At 37.9% G+C, this 20343-nt stretch overlaps 1 protein-coding gene across 1 annotated transcript; it reads left to right on the plus strand.

Moving 5' to 3' along the window:
- The first annotated feature begins 615 nt into the window (after positions 1-615).
- On the plus strand, positions 616-18596 carry LOC142548390 (villin-3-like). The gene is made up of 23 exons (XM_075656681.1): positions 616-937; positions 11501-11651; positions 11811-11910; positions 12048-12116; positions 12193-12429; positions 12506-12679; positions 12795-12928; positions 13436-13595; positions 13673-13823; positions 13899-13999; positions 14112-14270; positions 14398-14466; positions 14536-14604; positions 14704-14841; positions 14992-15120; positions 15635-15782; positions 15926-15936; positions 16004-16144; positions 16222-16347; positions 16791-16853; positions 16931-17192; positions 17739-17977; positions 18147-18596. The coding sequence occupies exons 2-23, from the start codon at positions 11596-11598 to the stop codon at positions 18258-18260; spliced, it is 2850 nt and encodes a 949-aa protein (XP_075512796.1). The 5' UTR covers positions 616-937; positions 11501-11595; the 3' UTR covers positions 18261-18596.
- Positions 18597-20343: the final 1747 nt, after the last annotated feature.

Genomic DNA, 20343 nt, shown 5'->3' on the forward strand with positions numbered 1-20343 from the left:
AGACTCTTCTTTGTTTGAGCTGCCGAGCTCTACCCTGCCCGCATTTCCTTTTGAAGGAGACCCGAAAGATCCGTCTATAAGAAGTTGGGAATTTACCCCAGTAAATGAAGGTGACGCCGGAACGGAGAACTAAGTCTCGATAGGAGAGGAGATCACGAACTTATGCATTTCGACCCCGTCGTAGTTCTCAATCAGACGAAGCGAGCAGAGCCAGTGAAACAGGAAAGCGGCGATTGAGCAATACAAAATGAAGTCATTGTCATCGCTTTCACTTAAAATATTTTGTATGTTGTAACGAATGAGAATCCGCCTATCTTTGTTCCAATCTCCCGGTCTATGCGGTAAGGGAAAAGAATGTTATTTGAAAGCTTGAACGGTGATATTTATAATAAAGAATATCTGTCTCAAGCCAATTTCTACGAAGAAAATTCAAGTACAATTTGTTCGGTAAACTATTCAGGGTTCCCCGTGAAACTGAACTATTTTAAAATAATTTAAAATTATTTTAAAATAGAGTTTTTGGGTTGAAAACGACCGTGTATAAGAAAGAATTGTATAGATTTATCCTTCAATCTCAAAAGCCCATATATATAATTCTCTCTCTACCACATTTCCTCCTATCTCTCTCTACGCAACTATTTCATTTTTTCCCTCTAATTACCGTCTGAAAAAGAGTTGTATAGATTTTAATCCTTGGATCTCAACAGCCCCGAAAAGTTTTAAACCAAAATTATTACCCAGAGATTTTTTCTTAAGAAAACTTCGATCTTTCTCACGACTTTTATGCCATTCGCCAGCTCTGCGTGCCGTTCTCCCTTCCTTTCAAACCTTCTTTTTTTTTCCCCCTGAATTTTCTCTTTCTGTAGACACCCTTTGTCCTTCGTTGCTTTTCGTAGATTTGCCAAGGAAGAGGGACGATAATAGAGATCTTTTGAAGGTTCGGAGATTGGTGTATCTGAAAATATTTTTTAGATCTAGTTTGCTGAATTTTAATATTGGTTTTTTTCCTTAGCTTTGATTATTTGTTTCTTGTTTGATTTTATTTTTGTTATCTGAGCTATTATAGGTTATTTTGAAAATGGTTTCATTCGTTAATTTTCTTCATGATCAGAGAAGTTATCGGAAAAGATGCGACCTTCCGATTATCTTGGCTCTGCATAATGCTGAGCTATCTATTATCCTTTTTCGATTACTGCTTTTGGTATATTTTTTGTTTGCCATCGAAGTTTAATTGTATGCATAGATTGTCATGCGGAGATTCTCCCTTCTCTTAATCACCAAAGGATCTGGTGAAAAGGTGTGCCTTTCTGATATCGTTGACATGTTTAGGTTAGTTTAATTTAGTTTTTTTTTTCTTCTAATATTTCAGAATTTCAGATAAAAAAAACAATATAAATTGCACAATTTATTCATTTTGTCAACAGTTGTGAAAATTCTTGAACCATTTTGATTGTTGATTATGGGTATCAATGATCAACTGTTGTGGTCCTTAATTGTCTAGAGGTTAATTTTTTAGTTGACAATTATGCCCTACCATATGTAAGTCGAGCAATATTAAAGTACTTTCCTGGGAGCACTTGGCGGACCTATCGGTGCAAAGGCACAGGAACCGGGCAGGAGAGAGCAAGCCCCTGTGAAAATGTAAAGGGAGAAGTTAGGAGCACCCTTTCTTTTACTGTAAACGATGAGGACTGTTAAATGTAAACATAGAGGTTTATTGTGTAGCAGTCTTTCATAGACTATAAAACTCCTACCAAGGAGGTTAAGGAGCTATGGCTTTCTGCTGATTACCTATAGAATTTAATTATTCTCACGCAGCAAATAATCTAACATTACGTTGTGTGATGTGGAACTTTCTGGAATGCCTTGTGTTTGTTCTGCATGATGGAGGGTGTGGTTAACCAAGAAGAAGGTAAAATATCGGTCTGAAAATATGAGATCAGAGTAGGAGTATAAGAATTTAATTCAAGCAATATTTGAATTGCTTGCCTCAAGATATTGTGGATCCTTGGTCATAGACATTGGGATAAAAAGCAAGGTTTGTAGTTTGAAACTATTCAAGAACTGCTGATCAGCTGGAATCTCGTGCTAGTAATTTGTAAATGTTATAGAAATAGATGCCACCTGCCTTGTGCAGTAGATATGGGCAGAAATTTCATCTTCGTTACTTTTTCACAATATCCAGTTATAAGGAAATTGGCTAGCTATATATATGGGAAATAACACGCAGTTTATCTCATGGATGATTCTGGAACTAAAGTAAATTTAACTTGGATTATAGGTTCTCAGTATAACATGGTGCAGTCCATTGGTTGGCTTCTCTGGCTGTTCGTGAATATATACTTTGAAATTTTTTATGGCTGTGAATTGATTGTTCTTTTGGACGATGAAGCATGAGGTATCGGCAGCATTGTCCGAACCTGTGGTGATGTTGGAGACTGGATTTCCTTCCAACTTTTGGAAGGTGTTTCTATCAGTGGAGAAGTATGATGGAGTAACATTAGTATTTAAAGCAAGTAGGTGTTAAACAATTTTTTAACACGGGTATCAATTAATGAATAATATTCTACATTAATATTGAAGTCATGTTGATTTTTTTTGTCATGGTGTTGGAAGGTCTCCGATGAACAAGCTACAGAGAAGTTAATATGGCAACACAAAAGTGAGAAATTTTCCTTTTGATTTGGCATGTGGCCAGGCCACTTGCGGGCATCAATAGCATCCCAAAGAGTTATTTTTTGAAATTGATATCTAAGTCGAAGCACCTCATTCTCTCAAATAATTGATAGAATGAAGGTAAAGAAAATAATTTGTCCACCAAAATGTTCAAACCTTATTGTTCCTGCTCTGCCTCTTGCATCTTAGCCATAATTTTTTTCCAAGGATAAATATTTAATTTGATAGGAATTGCTGTACGATGGATGATACTAAAAAGCATTACCTCTTCTGAATCCAACTTTGGTTTGGACTTGCAGTTATTATCTTTTCACATAGTTGTTGTTGTCAAGGGAAATTATTATATCAGAAAGATGAATTATAGCTTTTCCATGTTTCATAAAAGGAGTGATGGGATGGTGAAGAATTGCTCTAGCCTTCACACTGTTGCACTTGAATGTGAAAAATACCAACTAGCAAAAAATTTTTTCCTTAATATTGTCGTTCAGGTTTTGTGAAATGGTCTCATTATGTTGTTTTCTCATTTGTTTTTCTTATTCTTTTAAGTGGGATGAATCTTTTTTTCTATTCTCCCCTATGGACATGTGTCAGGGACTCAATCCATGGGGCCCAGCCTAACTCAAACAAGAATCGAGCAGCAAAAATCAAGGATGTGCTATATCAAAGGTTTACTCATGGGAAGTTTAGAAAATAAGGAATTGAATTGATTGAATTTTATTTACTTCCCTTTAATAAGTGCTAAAATCTAGAGCCTAGATAGGGGAATAATGTGTAGATTTCTTGGATGCCAATTTAATGCTTATCCTGTATTTAAATGACTGCTGATGAAAGAAATAAAACATTCAGTTTTTATCAAAAAAATATAGCTAATATTGAGATCGTGAGGTTCTCTCAAACGAGCCTCGAACATCCAAAAAAATAGGTAGACAAGGTAGAAAAAGCTACAAACAAATCTCAGAGTTAAACGATCAACCCCTTCACCGACCTATAACCCAATCTTTTACCCGTTCTCATAACAAATTGGTATCAGAGCCATTGGTTATGGGCGATTTGCAAGCAATCCAACAGCAACTTACGATCCTCTTCAACCTGTTCAAATCCGAAAGAGAAGACCAAACACGTAGACAAGATCAATAAGAATGCACACAACAAGATCTACACAAAAGGCTTGAAGAATTGGCTGCTCAAGTGTCAAAAACCAGCAAGGACAGTGAGGATAGCAGCGGAGCATCTGATTCACGGACAAAAGATCGGCGCAAATCCAATGAGTTGGGGGACTCGAATCAATTAATTCCCAAATATTCGAGGATGGATTTTCCGACCTATGATGGGTCAACCGACCCCCATTAGTTGGATAAGCCGATGTGAACATTTTTTCCGCCATCAACGCAAGCCCGAAGATCAGCGCATGGGGCTCGCTTCTTTTTATCTTGAAGGAGACGCTGAACTATGGTCCTTAAAACTTGAGCGAGATCGACCCGATCTTACATGGGAGTTTTTTGCACAATACTGCCACATGAGGTTTGGGCCACCGATTCGCACCAACAAACTGGGAGAACTATCGAAATTGCGACAAATAAGCAGTGGGAGAATACCAACTTCAATTTGAGCAACTTTCTGCACGAGCTTTCTCCCTCACAAGCGAGCAAGAAGTGTAAATTTTCATTAACGGCGTACAAGAACACATCGCGATTGAGGTAGACATTCACCACCCAAAAGATTTAACAACTGCTATGGGCCTGACACGTTTGTATGAAAGACGCACAGAAAGCCAACGACAAGAACCCAATTATCCAAAAAGACGTACGATCCCAACAAACACACGACCATCGATCACAAGGCAATTGAGCAGATCAGAGATGGAGGAACGACGCTCAGGAGGGTTGTGCTTTAACTGTGATGAACTGTTCGTTCCAGGACATAGTTGCAAATGATTGTTTCGTCTAGAAGTGGTCGAGAACAACGACCCAGAAGATGAAGTTGACAAGATTAATCTAGACGATCCGGGCATCTCTCTTCACGCCATTACGGGAATCAGTAACGCCCAAACTATGAAAATAATAAGATACATCCATTCGATGTCTCTCTGTGTCTTTATTGATTCCGGCAATACCCATTGTTTCTTAGACTCCAATTTGGTCTCACAATTGAACCTTGAAATATCGCAACGAGGAGACATACCTGTGAAGGTCGCAAATGGGAAGCATCTACCATGTTCGGGAATGTGTTCGGCTTTTCCGATCCAATTGGAGAAGCATCTCTTCCATGTTGATTTTTACCTCCTCACACTAGGAGAATTTGGCGCTGTCATGGGAGTAAATTGGCTCCGGTCCTTAGGAAGTATAACGTGGGATTTTGACAAAATGCAGATGCAGTTTGTAAGGGAAAACATCCTAGTTATGCAAAGGCCCTCGAACTACTTGCTTGAAAATTTGCGGAAAATTAAATTTTTTTTTTTTTTTTAAAAGAACTTAATGGCCTCGCTCATAAAATCACTGGTGAAACAAATTCAATATTTTAAAATAATTGCAGCGGAAGAAAATAAAGTTTTCCAAAAATCACAATTTAAAAATATCCATCAACTGATAAAAATTGTTTGCGGAAAAACATAACAACTGCTGCACTGAGGTCCTCGGGTGCCACTACTGCCGACCCAAGCTGGCTCACTGGTCCCCGCCCTCGGCCCTGGCCTCATCAGTACCTACAACAATCAAGTCTAGTGAGCCTAAAGACTCAGCATGCATAAATCGCAGGCAACGAGTAAAAATCTGAATTTAAAATATGCATGGGATAAAATACCCTGTCCTGAGGCATACTGAAAATAATCTGTACTGAGCAATTATAATACGTGCATAACTGAACTGGAAATCACTGTAAAAATATTTGCTCCTTGGAGCCTGTACTGAAATATCTGGTAAAATTTTCTGTTGAGATTATGTTTTACGCCTGTGGCCACTGCACTAAGCTGAACTGATCGGTAACTGGCTACCGGGGAGGCTGAAACTGAATTGAGCTGGCCGGTCACTGGCGACCGGGTGGTACCATACTGAACTGATCGGTCACTGGCGACCGTATAAAAATAACACTCCCACATAGTGAATGAACCACAAGCCATATCGCATAAATCTCAAAAATAATCATTTTCTGTTTAATGCACGTAAAATAATTAACTGGCATAATGAAAATTCCTGTAATTTTACCAACTGGATTGGATTGGTTCGTTCCCAGGCTCGCTGCAACCTAACTGTGCCATGAAAAATATGCAATAGTTTAAACATGACCAACTATGCAATTTACGTTCAAAAGATGCGACTATGACGCCTAATGACTTCGCATTTAATCATGACTCCGAGCCAACCTGAACCGACACTGAACTGACGTATAGTCATGATTAAAATACGCTGAAAAATCATAAAATAATGTTCCTAAAATGATAGGGTCGAAATCTAGGTGGAATGGAGGCCAAAACACGAAACGCTCTTTCGAGAGTCAATTTGGCACATTGCACCGTAAATTCTCGTACGACCTCAAAAATGATCCAAATGACGAACGGTCGAAAACATGACCTTCCTAACTCAATGAGGCACTGTCCAGTCCAAGGCCATGGGCTAAAAGCCAACCAAGAACTCGAACGAGCCTCTGAACCGACACAGCAACTTGCTGTAATTTCCAGCAGCTGCGCAACTACAAGACTTGCGTTGGTTTTGAGACTATAGGCCATTAGGGGCGTGAACCACCGACCAAAGCCTCTCCACAACGTCCCAAGGAATGATTTGAACCATGGCTAAGGGCCCTAGGCCAGCCACAATTCGCCTCATTCCAGCAACCACCCGAAAGTTCTCACCGAGGGCCCTCATGCGTGCGTGTGTAGTGTTTATGCTATGATCGATGTCTTGCGTCGTTCCAGTGGCCATTTGATTGACCATGGCACGATCTAGACATCTAGGAGCATGATATGAACCGTGGCTAAGGGCCATAGGCCAACCAAGATCCACACCAAGCCAACCAACTCGAAGTACATGTGCTGTCAAAACCAAAGGGGCCGAGAGGGGAGGGGGCTGTTTTCACGTTTTGATTAAAAACCGAGGGGCCATGGACCAAGCCACCAAAAGGGCAACTTAGTCACGTCTTAGACATGCTAGGGAAGTGATCCAACCATGGCTAAAGGCCCTTGGGGCAGCCAAGATCAGATCCTTCCTCCTTGACATCCAAACTGAATTTTCGCGTTTTCCAGCAAGTATGGGGCTGGTTTGAATGGACCAACATGGTCCTAATGCATCCTACTACATGTATACAAGCCGCCTTGGGAGCCTGGAGTCGATCCAATACCTGAAACCATCAAAACTCAGAAAAACGTGAAGCTTGTCAAGGGAAGTCGAAAATTCTGCATGTGTGTTCCAAAATATTTTGACATGGATCTCGATTTTTGCTTGCTACAACATGATCATGTACTGAAAAATAAATGATAATATGACTTGATTGAGGTTTGAAAGAAATCTAGACATGCCTGGTTTCGTTTCGAAAGAAAACGAACGAAACAACGACGACGCGGCACGGAGGAGGTGGAGCGCTTCTTGTCTACCTTCCTTGAACTCGATTTTCTTGCCTTTCTCCCTAGCTATGGCTCACGATTTTTACCTCTGAAAAGGGTCTTATTTTCACTCAGATTTCGAAAGAAAGGAGAGGGAGAAAAATGGTTAGGAGGGTGAGGGAAGTGGGTGCAAGATATAAGGAAGGATCAAGACCAAGTCCACTCCCTTTGAATTTGAATTTTGAATTATGGTTTGATATCAAATGAGTTGGTGGATGCTTCTAGGAGGTGGTGGCCGAAATTTATCTTGATTCTAGACTAGGATATGTCCATTTATTTAATTAAATTGTGCTCCCAAAAATCCTAGAATTATCCTACTAATTACATGCAAAGAATTGGTCAAAGTTGATGAGTTGGAAAATGAATCTTCTAGCACTAAGGGTGGCCGAAAAATGCATGATAAAATAAAGGGAAATGTTGATTATCTAGTCAACTAATAATCCTTGAAAGCCTTACTAATCCTTTAAATAATTTAGTGAGCTAACCCCTTAATTTAATAACTTAAATGAATTCATTTCTTAATCACCTCAAATAATTAAATTAAATCTTCAAACCTCCCTTTCTAACTTAAATGAACTTAGTTACTAGCTAAATTAACTTCTGGAAATATTTCTCGAATCTTAAATTCTATCTCAAAACTCCAACTCCGGTCCGGCCTCACTGAAAATACTGAAATGCTAAAAATCATACTACTGAACTGAAATAATAAATAATTAACTTCAAATAAATGCATTTAAAATAATCATGCAATGAAGTCAATTAAATTTAAAAAAATCTAGAATTATGCATGGCTTATACGTCTACTGATTTACGGGTTCTACAAGTTACATGGTACGGAGACTCATCCTACATTCCATCACACCGAAACCTCTCGGCAACTATACTAGAGGAGGGACCCCTACATAGCTACAACACCTTCTGGAAACCTACAACAGCCTGTTCGAGGAACCTCAAGGACTCCCATCCTCAAGAGGATTCAGCCATAAAATCCTACTGGAACAAGGTACCAACCCCATTGTTGTTAAACCTTATCGATATCCTCATATGAAGAAAGATGAAATTGAGAAGCAATGTGATGAGATGCTACAAAATGTGATTATTAGACCCAGATCATCTCCTTTCTCCTCACCCGTATTGTTAGTCAAAAAATCAGATGACACCTGGCGCTTTTGTATCGACTATCGTGTCTTGAATGCAAAAACAGTAAAAGACAAGTTTACCATTCCGGTGATCGACGAATTATTGGAGGAATTACATGGCGCCGAATATTTTTCGAAATTAGACTTGCGATCTCGCTACCATCAAATTTTGATGGACCCCAGTAACATCCACATGACTGCCTTTCGCACCCACCACGACCACTTTGAGTTTATGGTGATGCCTTTTGGCCTTACCCTAATGTGCCCTCTACTTTTCAACCTTTAATGAATTCGAATTTCGGCGTCATTTTACGGAAATTTGTTTTGGTTTTCTTTGATGACATCCTCGTTTACAGCGCAACCTGGGAAGATCACATTTGCCATCTTTGTACGGTCTTCACAATCCTGTAACATCAGCACTTATTCCTTAAGAAATCCAAATGTTACTTCGCTCAAAGACAGGTTGCTTACTTGGGACATGTGGTTTCACAAAAGGGGGTGAGTGTGGATGAAAATAAAATAGCAGCCATTCAACACTGATCACAACCCACGACTCTAAAGGCACTCCGGGGCTTCCTCGGACTAACAGGATACTAGCGCAAAGTTGTGCAAAACTATGGAGTTATTGCCGCCCCATTAACCAATATGTTGCGTAAACAAGGCTTTTCATGGACAGCCGACAGCCTGCATGCCTTTGAAACATTGAAGAAAGCGCTCAACTCTACACCCGTCCTTGCTCTTCCCGATTTTTCCATACCTTTATCGTGGAGTGTGATGCATGAGAAAAAGGAATAGGGATTGTACTTCATTAGCAAGGGCACCCCATTGCATTCTTCAGCAGCGCACTCGCCCTTTGTCATAGGAAACTACCCGTCTATGAAAGGAACTCATTGGACTCACCAAAGCTGTGCGTCATTTGCACTCTTACTTTTGGGGAAACTCTTTCCTCGTTCGTACAGATCATTACAGTTTCAAATTTTTGCTCGAACAACGTATTTCAACCTCTCCACAACAACAGGGGTAAGCAAATTAATGGGTTCTGACTTTAAGGTAGAATATCGGGCAGGAAAATCAAATGTCATGGCGGACAAACTTTCACGCCTAGGCGAGGATGAGGGTTGTTTGATGGCCATTTCGAAACCACAATGGGATTTTCTAGCAGCCATCAGAGAAACACACTCTAATACCCCAGAAGTGCGACGGATAGTTCGATAGGTTCACGATGGAGAGTCTTTCGGGCCATGGGAAGTTAAAACAATATTATGTGGTTTAAATCCAAAATCTACCTTCCTCCACAATCACCACTAACTGCTACTATTATTGCATTGGTACATGAAGGCCGTCATGAAGGCTACCAGAGCACTCTCCACCGCATTGGACAAGATTTTTATTGGCCAGGAATGAAACTTCAAGTCGAAGCAGTAGTGTCCAATTGTTCTACATGCCAACACAACAAAACGGAAGCAATGAAGCCAGCTGGACTCCTACAACCTCTGCCCATCCCTTACCACATTTTGGCCAACATTTCAATGAATTTCATCGAAGGGTTGCCTACCTCACAAGGGAAAACTGTAATTTTCGTGGTTGTCGATCACTTTTCTAAATATGCTCACTTCATTGGCTTAGCCCATCCATCCACCGCAATTTTAGTCGCCAAAATCTTTTTTTGACAACATCTTCAATTTACATGGGCTACCCGAAACAATAGTAAGCGATCGAGGCGTAACTTTCACAAGCTCTTTTTGGCAGGAACTCTTTCGTTTGAGTGGCACCAAACTATGTTTCAGCTCAGCTTATCGTCCCCAATCCGACGGACAAACTGAAGCGATAAATCGCATTCTAGAAATGTGCTTGAGGTGCTTTACAAGTGATAAACCGAAAAAATGGTTTGAATGGCTAGCTTGGGCAGAATTTTGCTATAACACAAGCTTTCACACAGCTCTTAAGGCCACCTTTTTTGAGATCATATATGGTCGCCAACCACCAAGCCTTCTGTCTTATCTCCCCGGCCAGGCACGTCTGGAGGCCGTGGATCACGCACTGCAACAACGTGACCAATTTTTACGCCAAGCTCAGAATGTTATGAAGCTGCATTATGACAAGAAACACAGGGAAGTGGAGTTCAAGGAAGGGGATTTGGTACTTCTCAAGCTTCCAACCTATCGACAGCAAAGATTAGCAGCCGGAGGCAATGCAAAGCTTTCCCCTCGCTACTACGGTCCATTTAAGGTGTTAGCCAAAGTAGGGCAAGTGGCTTACAGGCTACACCTTCCAGAGAACTCGAGGATCTACCCAATTTTTCATGTCTCATCCTTAAAGAAGTTTAAAAGTGGTTCCTTCTCCAACCCAGTACTTCGTCCCCCTCCTTGGAAGCATTTCATCCTTCACCAATGACTATACTGGACAAACGCACGAACCAAGGCAAATATGAAGTCTTAGTGCATTGGGAGGGCCTGTCACCTCCAGAAGCTTCTTGGGAGGACGCTGCCATGCTCACAGCTCGTTTTCCCTCTTTCGTGTTTGAGGACAACCATGATTTCCAAGGGGGAGCAGATGATAGGGACTCAATTCATGGGGCCCAGCCCAACTCAAACAAGAATCGAACAGCAAAAATCAAGGATGTGCTATATCAAAGGTTTACTCATAGGAAGTTTAGAAATTAAGGAATTGAATTGATTGAATTTTATTTACTTTCTTTTAATAAGTGCTAGAATCTCGAGCCTAGATAGGGGAATAACGGGCAGATTTCTTGGATGCCAATTTAATGCTTATCCTGTCTTTAAATGATTGCTGATGAAAGAAATAAAACATTCAGCATTTCTCAAAATTAATATAGCTAATATTGAGATCGCGGGGTTCTCTCAAACGAGCCTCGAACATCCAAAAAAATAGGTAGATAAGGTAGAAAAAGCCACAACAAATCTCAGAGTTAAACGATCAACCCCTTCACCGGCCCATAACTCGATCCTTTACCCGTGCTCAAAACAATGTGATATGATAAATGCTTCATAAATATCCATTGAACCTGGGTTCAAGAAAATGATTTTGTTCTTACCATATTACTTACATTATTGCTTTTGTTGCCTTCTTTCAGCTGTCTGGTTTTTGGAAATGAAATAGAGTTGTCTGGATCCTGAAAAATCCTGTTCTGCAAGTTACAATCTTTAAAAGTGGGTTGTGTATTGTACGATGTCTGGCTCAGCAAAAGCTCTTGAACCCGCATTTCAGGGAGCTGGTCAAAGATTGTATCCTTCTCTCTGGAAAATACTAAACATCTAAGCCATTGTGTTATTATGCCCATAGCACTTGCGTAAAACTTGCATGTTTGATGTCTTGTATAAGTGTTGCTTTTTTGCTTCTCAGTTTGAAGTTTCTTTTTCTTGTTAAACTTAATACTTTTATAGAGGGACCGACATCTGGAGGATCGAGAACTTCCAACCAGTTCCTTTGCCAAAATCAGATCATGGTAAATTCTACTCTGGAGATTCTTATATTGTTCTGCAGGTACTTGAATGTTTCCTCTACTTTGTCATTAATAATTAAATCTGCTAAATTTCCATTTAAAGGTGTTGATTTATAAGAACAAGGAAAATAGGCACCATATTTCGAACTTATTATTCGCAAAATTCTTGTTTATGTAGACAAGTCCCAGCAAAGGCGGTGCTTATCTTCATGACATACATTTCTGGCTCGGAAAGGATACTAGCCAGGTTCCCTTATTTTTCTTGTTGCCTGTAGCACTTTCATGGGGTCATATTTCTAACTTGAATTTCTATATTATCTTAGGATGAAGCTGGGACTGCAGCTATCAAAGCTGTTGAACTTGATGCAGTTCTTGGAGGTCGTGCTGTGCAGTACAGAGAACTACAAGGGCATGAGTCTGACAAATTCTTGTCATATTTCAAGCCATGCATCATACCATTGGAAGGTGGTGTTGCATCTGGATTCAAGAAGACTGAAGAAGAAGAGTTTGAAACCCGGTTGTATATCTGTAGAGGAAAACGAGTAGTAAGATTGAAGCAGGTAGGAGAGCATAAGAACACTACGGTATTTTAGAAATGCACACAAAGTATATTAATTGTTTCTACATGTCATATAGGTCCCATTCTCTCGTTCCTCACTAAATCATGACGATGTGTTTATTCTCGACTCTAAAGACAAGATATATCAATTCAATGGTGCGAACTCGAATATTCAGGAACGGGCCAAAGCATTAGAAGTGATTCAGTTTTTGAAGGACAAGTATCATGAAGGGAAGTGTGATGTGGCAATTGTTGGTAAGAACACTTCTAACATCTAACATTGTCAGGGTTTTTAAGTTCCTATGTTGATGTTTGGTTGTTGCTCAAATGTTTATGTTTATCTATAACTGTTATTCTCCCTTTCAGACTGATGGAAAGTTACAAGCTGAATCAGATTCTGGTGAATTCTGGGTTCTCTTTGGTGGGTTTGCTCCAATTGGTAAAAAGGTTTCTACTGAGGACGATATTATTCCCGAGAAGACTTCTCCGCAGCTTTATAGGTAATTGTTTTCATATCATTTTATGTTTGGCCTCTGAAGTAGCCATATGTATATATGTTGATACAAGTCCACGTCTCTTTCCCGCCACTAGTCTTTTATTTTGCTTTCTTTTTGCCAAGAACTGTGGAAAGAATTAGGTGAGTGAGGTAATCACCCGCCTTTTGTAGGGATATAGCATTCCACACTGTTGGAAATTGGAATCCATTTGCTTGCAGCTGAAGATCTTATGTGTTGATTGTTAAGGATAAACTTTACTGGAAGAGTTTAGATCTCAGATTAAGGTTATGATGACTTTTTAAGGTTCACCAGCACATGGAATGTACTGAGAGAAAACTGCTGCTGGATATGATTCAATTGAATTTTTGTATAAACTAAATTGCTTTATTCTTGAGGCGGTTTCCTTTTTTATGATTTACATACTTCATCTCTAATGAGTTGGTGCAAGTGATGTTATTAATTTGTCAAGGTTGATGGAACTCCTACTTGCATCCTTGGCTTTGTTTGCAGCGTTGTTGATGGTCAAATCAAGAGTGTAGATGGTGAACTTTCCAAGTCAATCCTGGAAAATAACAAATGCTATCTGTTGGATTGTGGCACTGAAGTGTTTGTTTGGGTTGGTCGTGTAACTCAAGTTGATGAGAGGAAGACCGCAATTCAAGTGGCGGAGGTTAGAGTTTTAATATATGTCTCTATAGTCTATACTCCATAATTCATATCGATTTCATGGGCGAAATGATGTTCCAGGATTTTTTGGCTAGCCAAAATAGACCAAAATCAACACAAACATATCGACTTATCCAAGGTCATGAGACACATTCATTCAAGTCCAAATTTGATTCGTGGCCATTAGGATCAGCACTTCCTGTAGCTGAGGAGGGAAGAGGAAAAGTAGCTGGTATGTCCGATGTCATGTATTAGACATTTACTGAGCATGTCCGCTAAGTTGTGAAATACTCTGCAATTTTTGTAGCTTTGTTGAAGCAGCAAGGTGCTGCATTGAAGGGAACAAGTAAGAGTGCTCCGTTAAACGAGGACGTCCCTCCATTGCTTGAAGGAGATGGAAAGATAGAGGTCCATGTCTTGTCTTAGGTTTCCTGTTGATCTGGTATTCTGTTATTGTCTTTGTATATTAGATACTTCTGAGAACAAATTGGTAAAAAGTTTCATAATCATATACCTCCAGGTTTGGCGCGTAAATGGAAATGCAAAAATTCCTGTGCCCAACGAAGACATTGGTAAATTCTACAGTGGCGATTGCTATATTGTGCTCTACACGTACCATTCTTCTGAAAGAAAGGAAGATTATTACTTGTGCTGTTGGATTGGAAAAGACAGCATTGAGGTATTATCCACTGTTGGGAGCTACACATTGAATAGAATTATTCCTAAAAGAAAATCATAAAAATTAAACATGCTCTTAGCAAGCCTAAAGATTCAATCATTAATAAAACTTGTTTTTTGATATTCAGGGAGATCGAAAACTTGCTGCTAAATTGTCCAGCACAATGTATAACTCACTGAAGGGAAGACCAGTGCAGGTATTGAAGCACCTCATTGTTTCCTCATTGGACAATGCGGGGTACAAAGTTAATTATATACTTTTCCAGGGTCGAATTTTTCAAGGGAAAGAGCCGCCTCAGTTTGTTGCTATCTTTCAACCTATGGTGATCCTTAAGGTGCCTTTCAATAGTTACATGGGGAAAGAAATAGAATATGCAGACCAAAGATGGTGAATTAATGAAATTTTCCCTGATTATTGCTACTCATTTCACCAGGGTGGAATGAGCTCTGCCTACAAGAACTATATTGCTGACAAAGGTTTGAATGATGAAACATACGCTGCTGATGGTGTTGCTCTCTTCTGCATATCGGGAACGTCTGTGCATAACAACACAGTCATTCAAGTTGAAGCTGTGTGTTCATTCAGCCTTTTTATCCTTAATTAATGCTGTTAAACCTTTATGGCATTTCTTTGCTTAACAATTCCTCTAGAGTTCTATAACTAAATGTTCTAAAACAGTTACAACTGTGTCAATTTAAATCAAATTCCGTTATCTTCTTAGGTTGCTACATCATTGAATTCGAATGAATGTTTTCTACTGCAATCTGGATCTTCACTTTTCAGTTGGCATGGCAGTCAAAGTACTTTTGAGCAGCAACAGTTCGCAGCCAAAGTTGCAGAATTTCTGAAGGTATGCAAAAGAAGAAACAATCATTATTTTTGTTTTCTTCCTGAAAATTGAACTGCTGCATACAACGTCATTATCCAGCTTGGTTGTCATTATCCAGCTTGAACAACCAAACCAAGCGAAATAAAAAGAATGCCATCTGCATGGGAGTGTGGAAGGGGCTTCTCTACTATGTGAAATCAAAATGTGAATTTGAAGATCTGTCTAATATATGTTGACATAATCTTTGGCTTGAGATTCCTTTTGAGTTTTGATTACAGGGATTCAAGTTTCGCTTTCTGCTTTCTTAATATCCTCTTCCATAATATCTCTGTCTGTTTTGAATTTTTTTATTTTTAAAAAAATCATAACCAACTACACGATTCTTATTCTCAGACTGACCCTTTTTATTGGGTTGCATTTGTTGCAAATAAAAACATTATTTGTCTTGGGGTATTTTGTTACTTGTGACTGGAGCATTTCTACTTTCTCGAGTCACAATTTGGGAATTTATTTTACAATATTTTTGTTATCTCAGCCGGGATCAGCTGTTAAACATACTAAAGAAGGGACAGAGATCTCATCCTTCTGGTTTGCCGTGGGTGGAAAACAAAGTTACACCAGCAAAAATGTTTCGCCTGACATTGTGAGAGATCCCCACTTGTATGGCTTGTCTTTTAATAAAGGTAGAGAACTCTTCTATGCTATGAATATTTATTTTGTATTCTCTTGTAACTGAGTTTTGTTGTGTTGAAATCTTGACTACTAACTTTTGGCTTGTTTTTGCTCACTTTTTTTGTGATATGCATGCTGCCATGTGGACTTCCAGGAAAGTTTGAGGTATATACTAAAAGTAAATTACTGTTTCAAGTATGCAGTAAACTATTCATGATTTTTTGTATGTCAGGTCGAAGAAGTATACAACTTCTCTCAAGATGACCTTTTAACGGAGGATATATTAATACTTGACACACATGCTGAAGTGTTTGTTTGGGTTGGTCAGTCAGTGGACCCCAAAGAAAAGCAACATGCATTTGAAATCGGACAGGTACAAGATATCTGGATTTTCGGTTACTGGAATGATTCGTTTATTGGTGCTCTATTGACAGCTGAATCTTACTGCAGAAATATATTGAGATGGCTTCTTCATTGGAAGGGTTGTCGCCATATGTTCCACTTTACAAAGTTGCGGAAGGAAATGAGCCATGTTTCTTCACCACATTTTTTTTCTGGGATTCTGCAAAAGCTAGTGTATGTCACATCTATTCGTTTGCTCTTTATATATGTCCTTGTTTATGAGATGATTGTTGCACATTTATTTTGAAACAAGTGATTCCTACATCTCTGAAGAGATGTTTCATTATGTCATGTTGAGTACATTGATAGGGTGAAATGGTGCTAGTTTTAACACAGTTGAAGCATTTTTTCTTTCTTCTAGAGAAGCGGACTTGTCTTTTACCTGTGCTATGTACTACCAGGACAACGGGGTTATAAATTACTTGATTTTCTTTTTAAATAAGTAGTTAACAATCAACCAAATGAGATAGGAATGTGCTCGAAAATTTCGTTCTTTTTTTTTTTGGTTCTGAGGAATTGGCATTCTTATCTCGTCTCATTTTCTCATATAGACATACATGAATGATTATGTGACGCCCCTGTGTAGACAAATGCTAGATGTATTTTTTTCTGAACAGGCACATGGAAACTCATTCCAAAAGAAGGTCATGCTCCTCTTTGGTGCTGGTCATGCTGTGGCGGTATACTTATATAAAATTTACTTTAGCACGAGCTTTTCTCTTTTTCTGTTTTGTTCTCATCGTTCATTTAAAATCAGGAGAAACCCAATGGTTCACATCAAGGTGGAGGTGGACCAACTCAAAGAGCTTCAGCTTTAGCTGCATTGAACTCTGCATTTAAATCAACTTCATCTCCAAAAGCTAGTTCAGCCTCAAGGCCTGGATCAACTGCTCAAGGATCGCAGAGAGCAGCTGCAGTTGCTGCTTTGTCATCTGTTCTGACTGCTGAAAAGAAAAAATCCCCTGATAACTCTCCTTCCCGCCCCAGTAGAAGTCCACCTGTAGAACCCAGCTGGCGTGGTATTAATATAATAACCTTTCCCCCATCTCCCTCCCCTTCCCTATTCCTCCATATAATGGTGAAATCCCTGAATTTTTGGATCAAAATACCTGGAATGACAAGTAATTTTTAAGTTCAATGATAAATTGTTGGGCAGCGTCAATTGTCTCAGATGATTTTGACTACTGTCTGTGTAGCAAATAAATAAAAACGTGGTTTGTGAACTGTTCTACAATTTCTACAGTTTCAAAAATTTGGGTTTTATGGTTATCAATTAGCTTTTGGTAAAGCTGGAACCATGTTATGGAACAATAGCTAAATGTGTGTTTTGTCATGTCCTTACTCTTAGCCTATCGGTATGGGAACAGGGTATGCCGCTGATAACTGATGTGTTGGGTTTTATTAGCTTTGATGTTGTGAGAATGAAAATAGTTGAATAAAATTGCAAAAGAAGTTCATTAATGCAACTTACAAAATCAATGCAAAACACTAATCCACGGTTGTCGTATCTTCTCTAAGCCAACTTCAATTAGTTTTTTGAACCAAAGCTTTGATTACTCGTGCAGATTCATTGAAAAGTGGAAACTTTGCAGAGACTGAACATCGTAAAGAAGTTTTGGAAGTCAAGGAAGAAACTGAGACATCTGAAGCCATCGTAGAGTTTAATGGAGGGGAATCAGGGTCAAAACCCGATGCCGATCAGGATGAGAATGTATCTGAAACTAGTCAAAGTACATTTAGTTATGAACGGTTGAAGGCGAAATCTGACGATCCTGTAATGGGTATTGATTATAAGCGGAGAGAGGTTTGTTTCTCGGAACTTTTCCAATTCCAGTTGATTATTAGGCAGTCAACTTCTGTCGTCCCCAAAATTAATTGTTGATGGCAGTTTAATTTCTGGAGTGAGAAGTGTTGCTTATAAGATGGGATACTCACAATCCTTAAACAAATCCTAATAATATTGACATGTACAGGCTTATCTTTCTGACGAGGAATTCCAATCCGTGTTCGAAATGACAAAAAATGCTTTCTACAAGTTACCCAAATGGAAGCAAGACATGCTGAAAAGGAAAGTGGATCTCTTCTAGGATTTCTAGCAACTCCGAAATGAAGTGCCTTCCCCCCTTCCCCTACCCCCCCCCCCCCCCCCCCCCCCCCCCCAACTCTGTGTATCTTTGTTTTGTTTGGCTTCTATGCTTCCAGAGCATACGTACTTTTATGGGTCAACCTGCATGGACCATGATCCTAAATTTTCACCATCTGCCTCGATAATGCCGGCATCTGTTTCCCAGAAACATGTGGCCGATCAAGATTCCATGGAGTGTAGAGGCAGATGAAATTCTTTGATTTGGTTGGCATGTATTTGTTGATTTGTGAATGTTGAAAATGTTGTCGTGTTTCATCATCTATACTTATTTGCATTAGGAGGGTGTAAATGTGTTTCATCATCATCAATGATATTTTGATGTAATGGTGAATCGACTATACTTATTTGCATTTCCCTGTTTCGTGTATGGATGAATGTATCATTCGCTTAATATGCAATATGGATCCATTGTTTCATCATTGTGATAAAATAATGATCCTCAAATGATACTATAATTCATTCTTGTGTGCGAGCATTGTTTTTTAGTACTTTTAAGTTGTCTTATTTAACTCGGTAATATATATTTAGTTCGTCTTTCTTTGTTAATTAATTGACTTTAATTAATTCAAGAATAAATAAATATAAATTTAAATCAAATATAAATCAATATAACTATACAGGTAAGTCTATTATACGTTACCTATTACCTATATAAAAGATTCAATATTTGATTACTGTGGATTTGTCTTTTAAGTTTTTCATTAATTAATGGATTTTAATTAACTATTAATATTAATGTAAGAATATATAATCTATTTATTTCTATTATATATATATATATTAATTTAGTTTAAATAATGAAAAATTTAATAATATGTTATTTACTGATCAACAATATTTATCTGTATTAAGTATGATTATATCTCAAAAATGGTATACAAATATTACCTTTGATAATTCTTTTAAGAAAAATTTCATAGCTATGATTGATAGTGGTGTAGATTTAAATATTATATAAGAATGATTAATTTCTATTAAATATTTTTATAAAACTATTCATTCTCTTTCTCATGATGGAAGAGAACCTTTAGAAATCAATTATAAATTACCAAAAGTTTATATATGCAAGGATAAAACTTGTATTTCTACAGGTTTTTTATTAGCAAAAGATATTTCTAGTCAACTAATTTTAGGAATTCCTTTTATATACCAAATTATCCTATAACTTTTGTTAATGAACAAGGAATTATAGGAACTTACGAAGGAAAACATATTTCCTTTCAGTTTATAATTAACCTGATAAAATTAAAATTCATAATAAATTTTCTTTAGAAATTTGTAATGATTTTTCTAATGCTTTTTGGAGTTGAAAAAATCATATTATTTCATTACCTTATGAAGATCATTTTAATGAAAAAGACATTCCTACAAAAGTTAGGCCTTGTCAAATGAATTCTGAATATTTAAGATTATGTAATAATGAAATACATTCTTTATTAGATAATGTTTTGATAAAACCTTCTCAGTATCCTTGGTCTTGTACTGCTTTTTATATTAATAAACATTCTGAACAGGAAAGAGGAGTGCCTAGATTAGTCATAAACTATAAACCTTTAAATATGGTTCTAAAATGGATTAGACATCTTATTTCTAATAAAAAAAAAAGATTTATTAGATAGATTTGTTAATGCTATTATATTTTCAAAATTTGATTTAAAATCAGGATTTTGGCAGATTCAAATAAAAGAATTTGATATATATAAAACTGTTTTTAATGTTCCAATAGGACATTATGAATGGACGGTAATGCCATTTGACCTTAAAAATGCCCCTTCAGAATTTCAACAAATTATGAATGATATTTTTTATTCTTATAATAATTTTATAATTTTTTATATTGATGATATTCTAGTTTATTCAAAAGATATTGAAACATATTTTAAACATTTAGATATGTTTAAAAAAATTGTTATACAGAATGATTTGGATATATCAAAATCCAAAATGATTTTGTTTCAAACTAATATTAGATTTCTTGGTCATATAATTGAAAAAGGAAAAATAATTCCTATTCAAAGATGTAT

Source organism: Primulina tabacum, chromosome 6 (genome assembly GCF_025594145.1).
Source record: "Primulina tabacum isolate GXHZ01 chromosome 6, ASM2559414v2, whole genome shotgun sequence".
NCBI classification, from domain to species: Eukaryota; Viridiplantae; Streptophyta; class Magnoliopsida; order Lamiales; family Gesneriaceae; genus Primulina; species Primulina tabacum.

What these genes read in the sequence shown, in the direction of transcription:
- LOC142548390 (XM_075656681.1), top strand. Translation starts at nt 11,596, where the DNA reads ATGTCTGGCTCAGCAAAAGCTCTTGAACCCGCATTTCAGGGAGCTGGT. An exon ending in GAGTAGTAAGATTGAAGCAG is followed by an intron (nt 12,430 to 12,505) that starts GTAGGAGAGCAT and finishes CATGTCATATAG; the next exon opens with GTCCCATTCTCTCGTTCCTC. An exon ending in TGAAGGGAAGACCAGTGCAG is followed by an intron (nt 14,467 to 14,535) that starts GTATTGAAGCAC and finishes ATACTTTTCCAG; the next exon opens with GGTCGAATTTTTCAAGGGAA.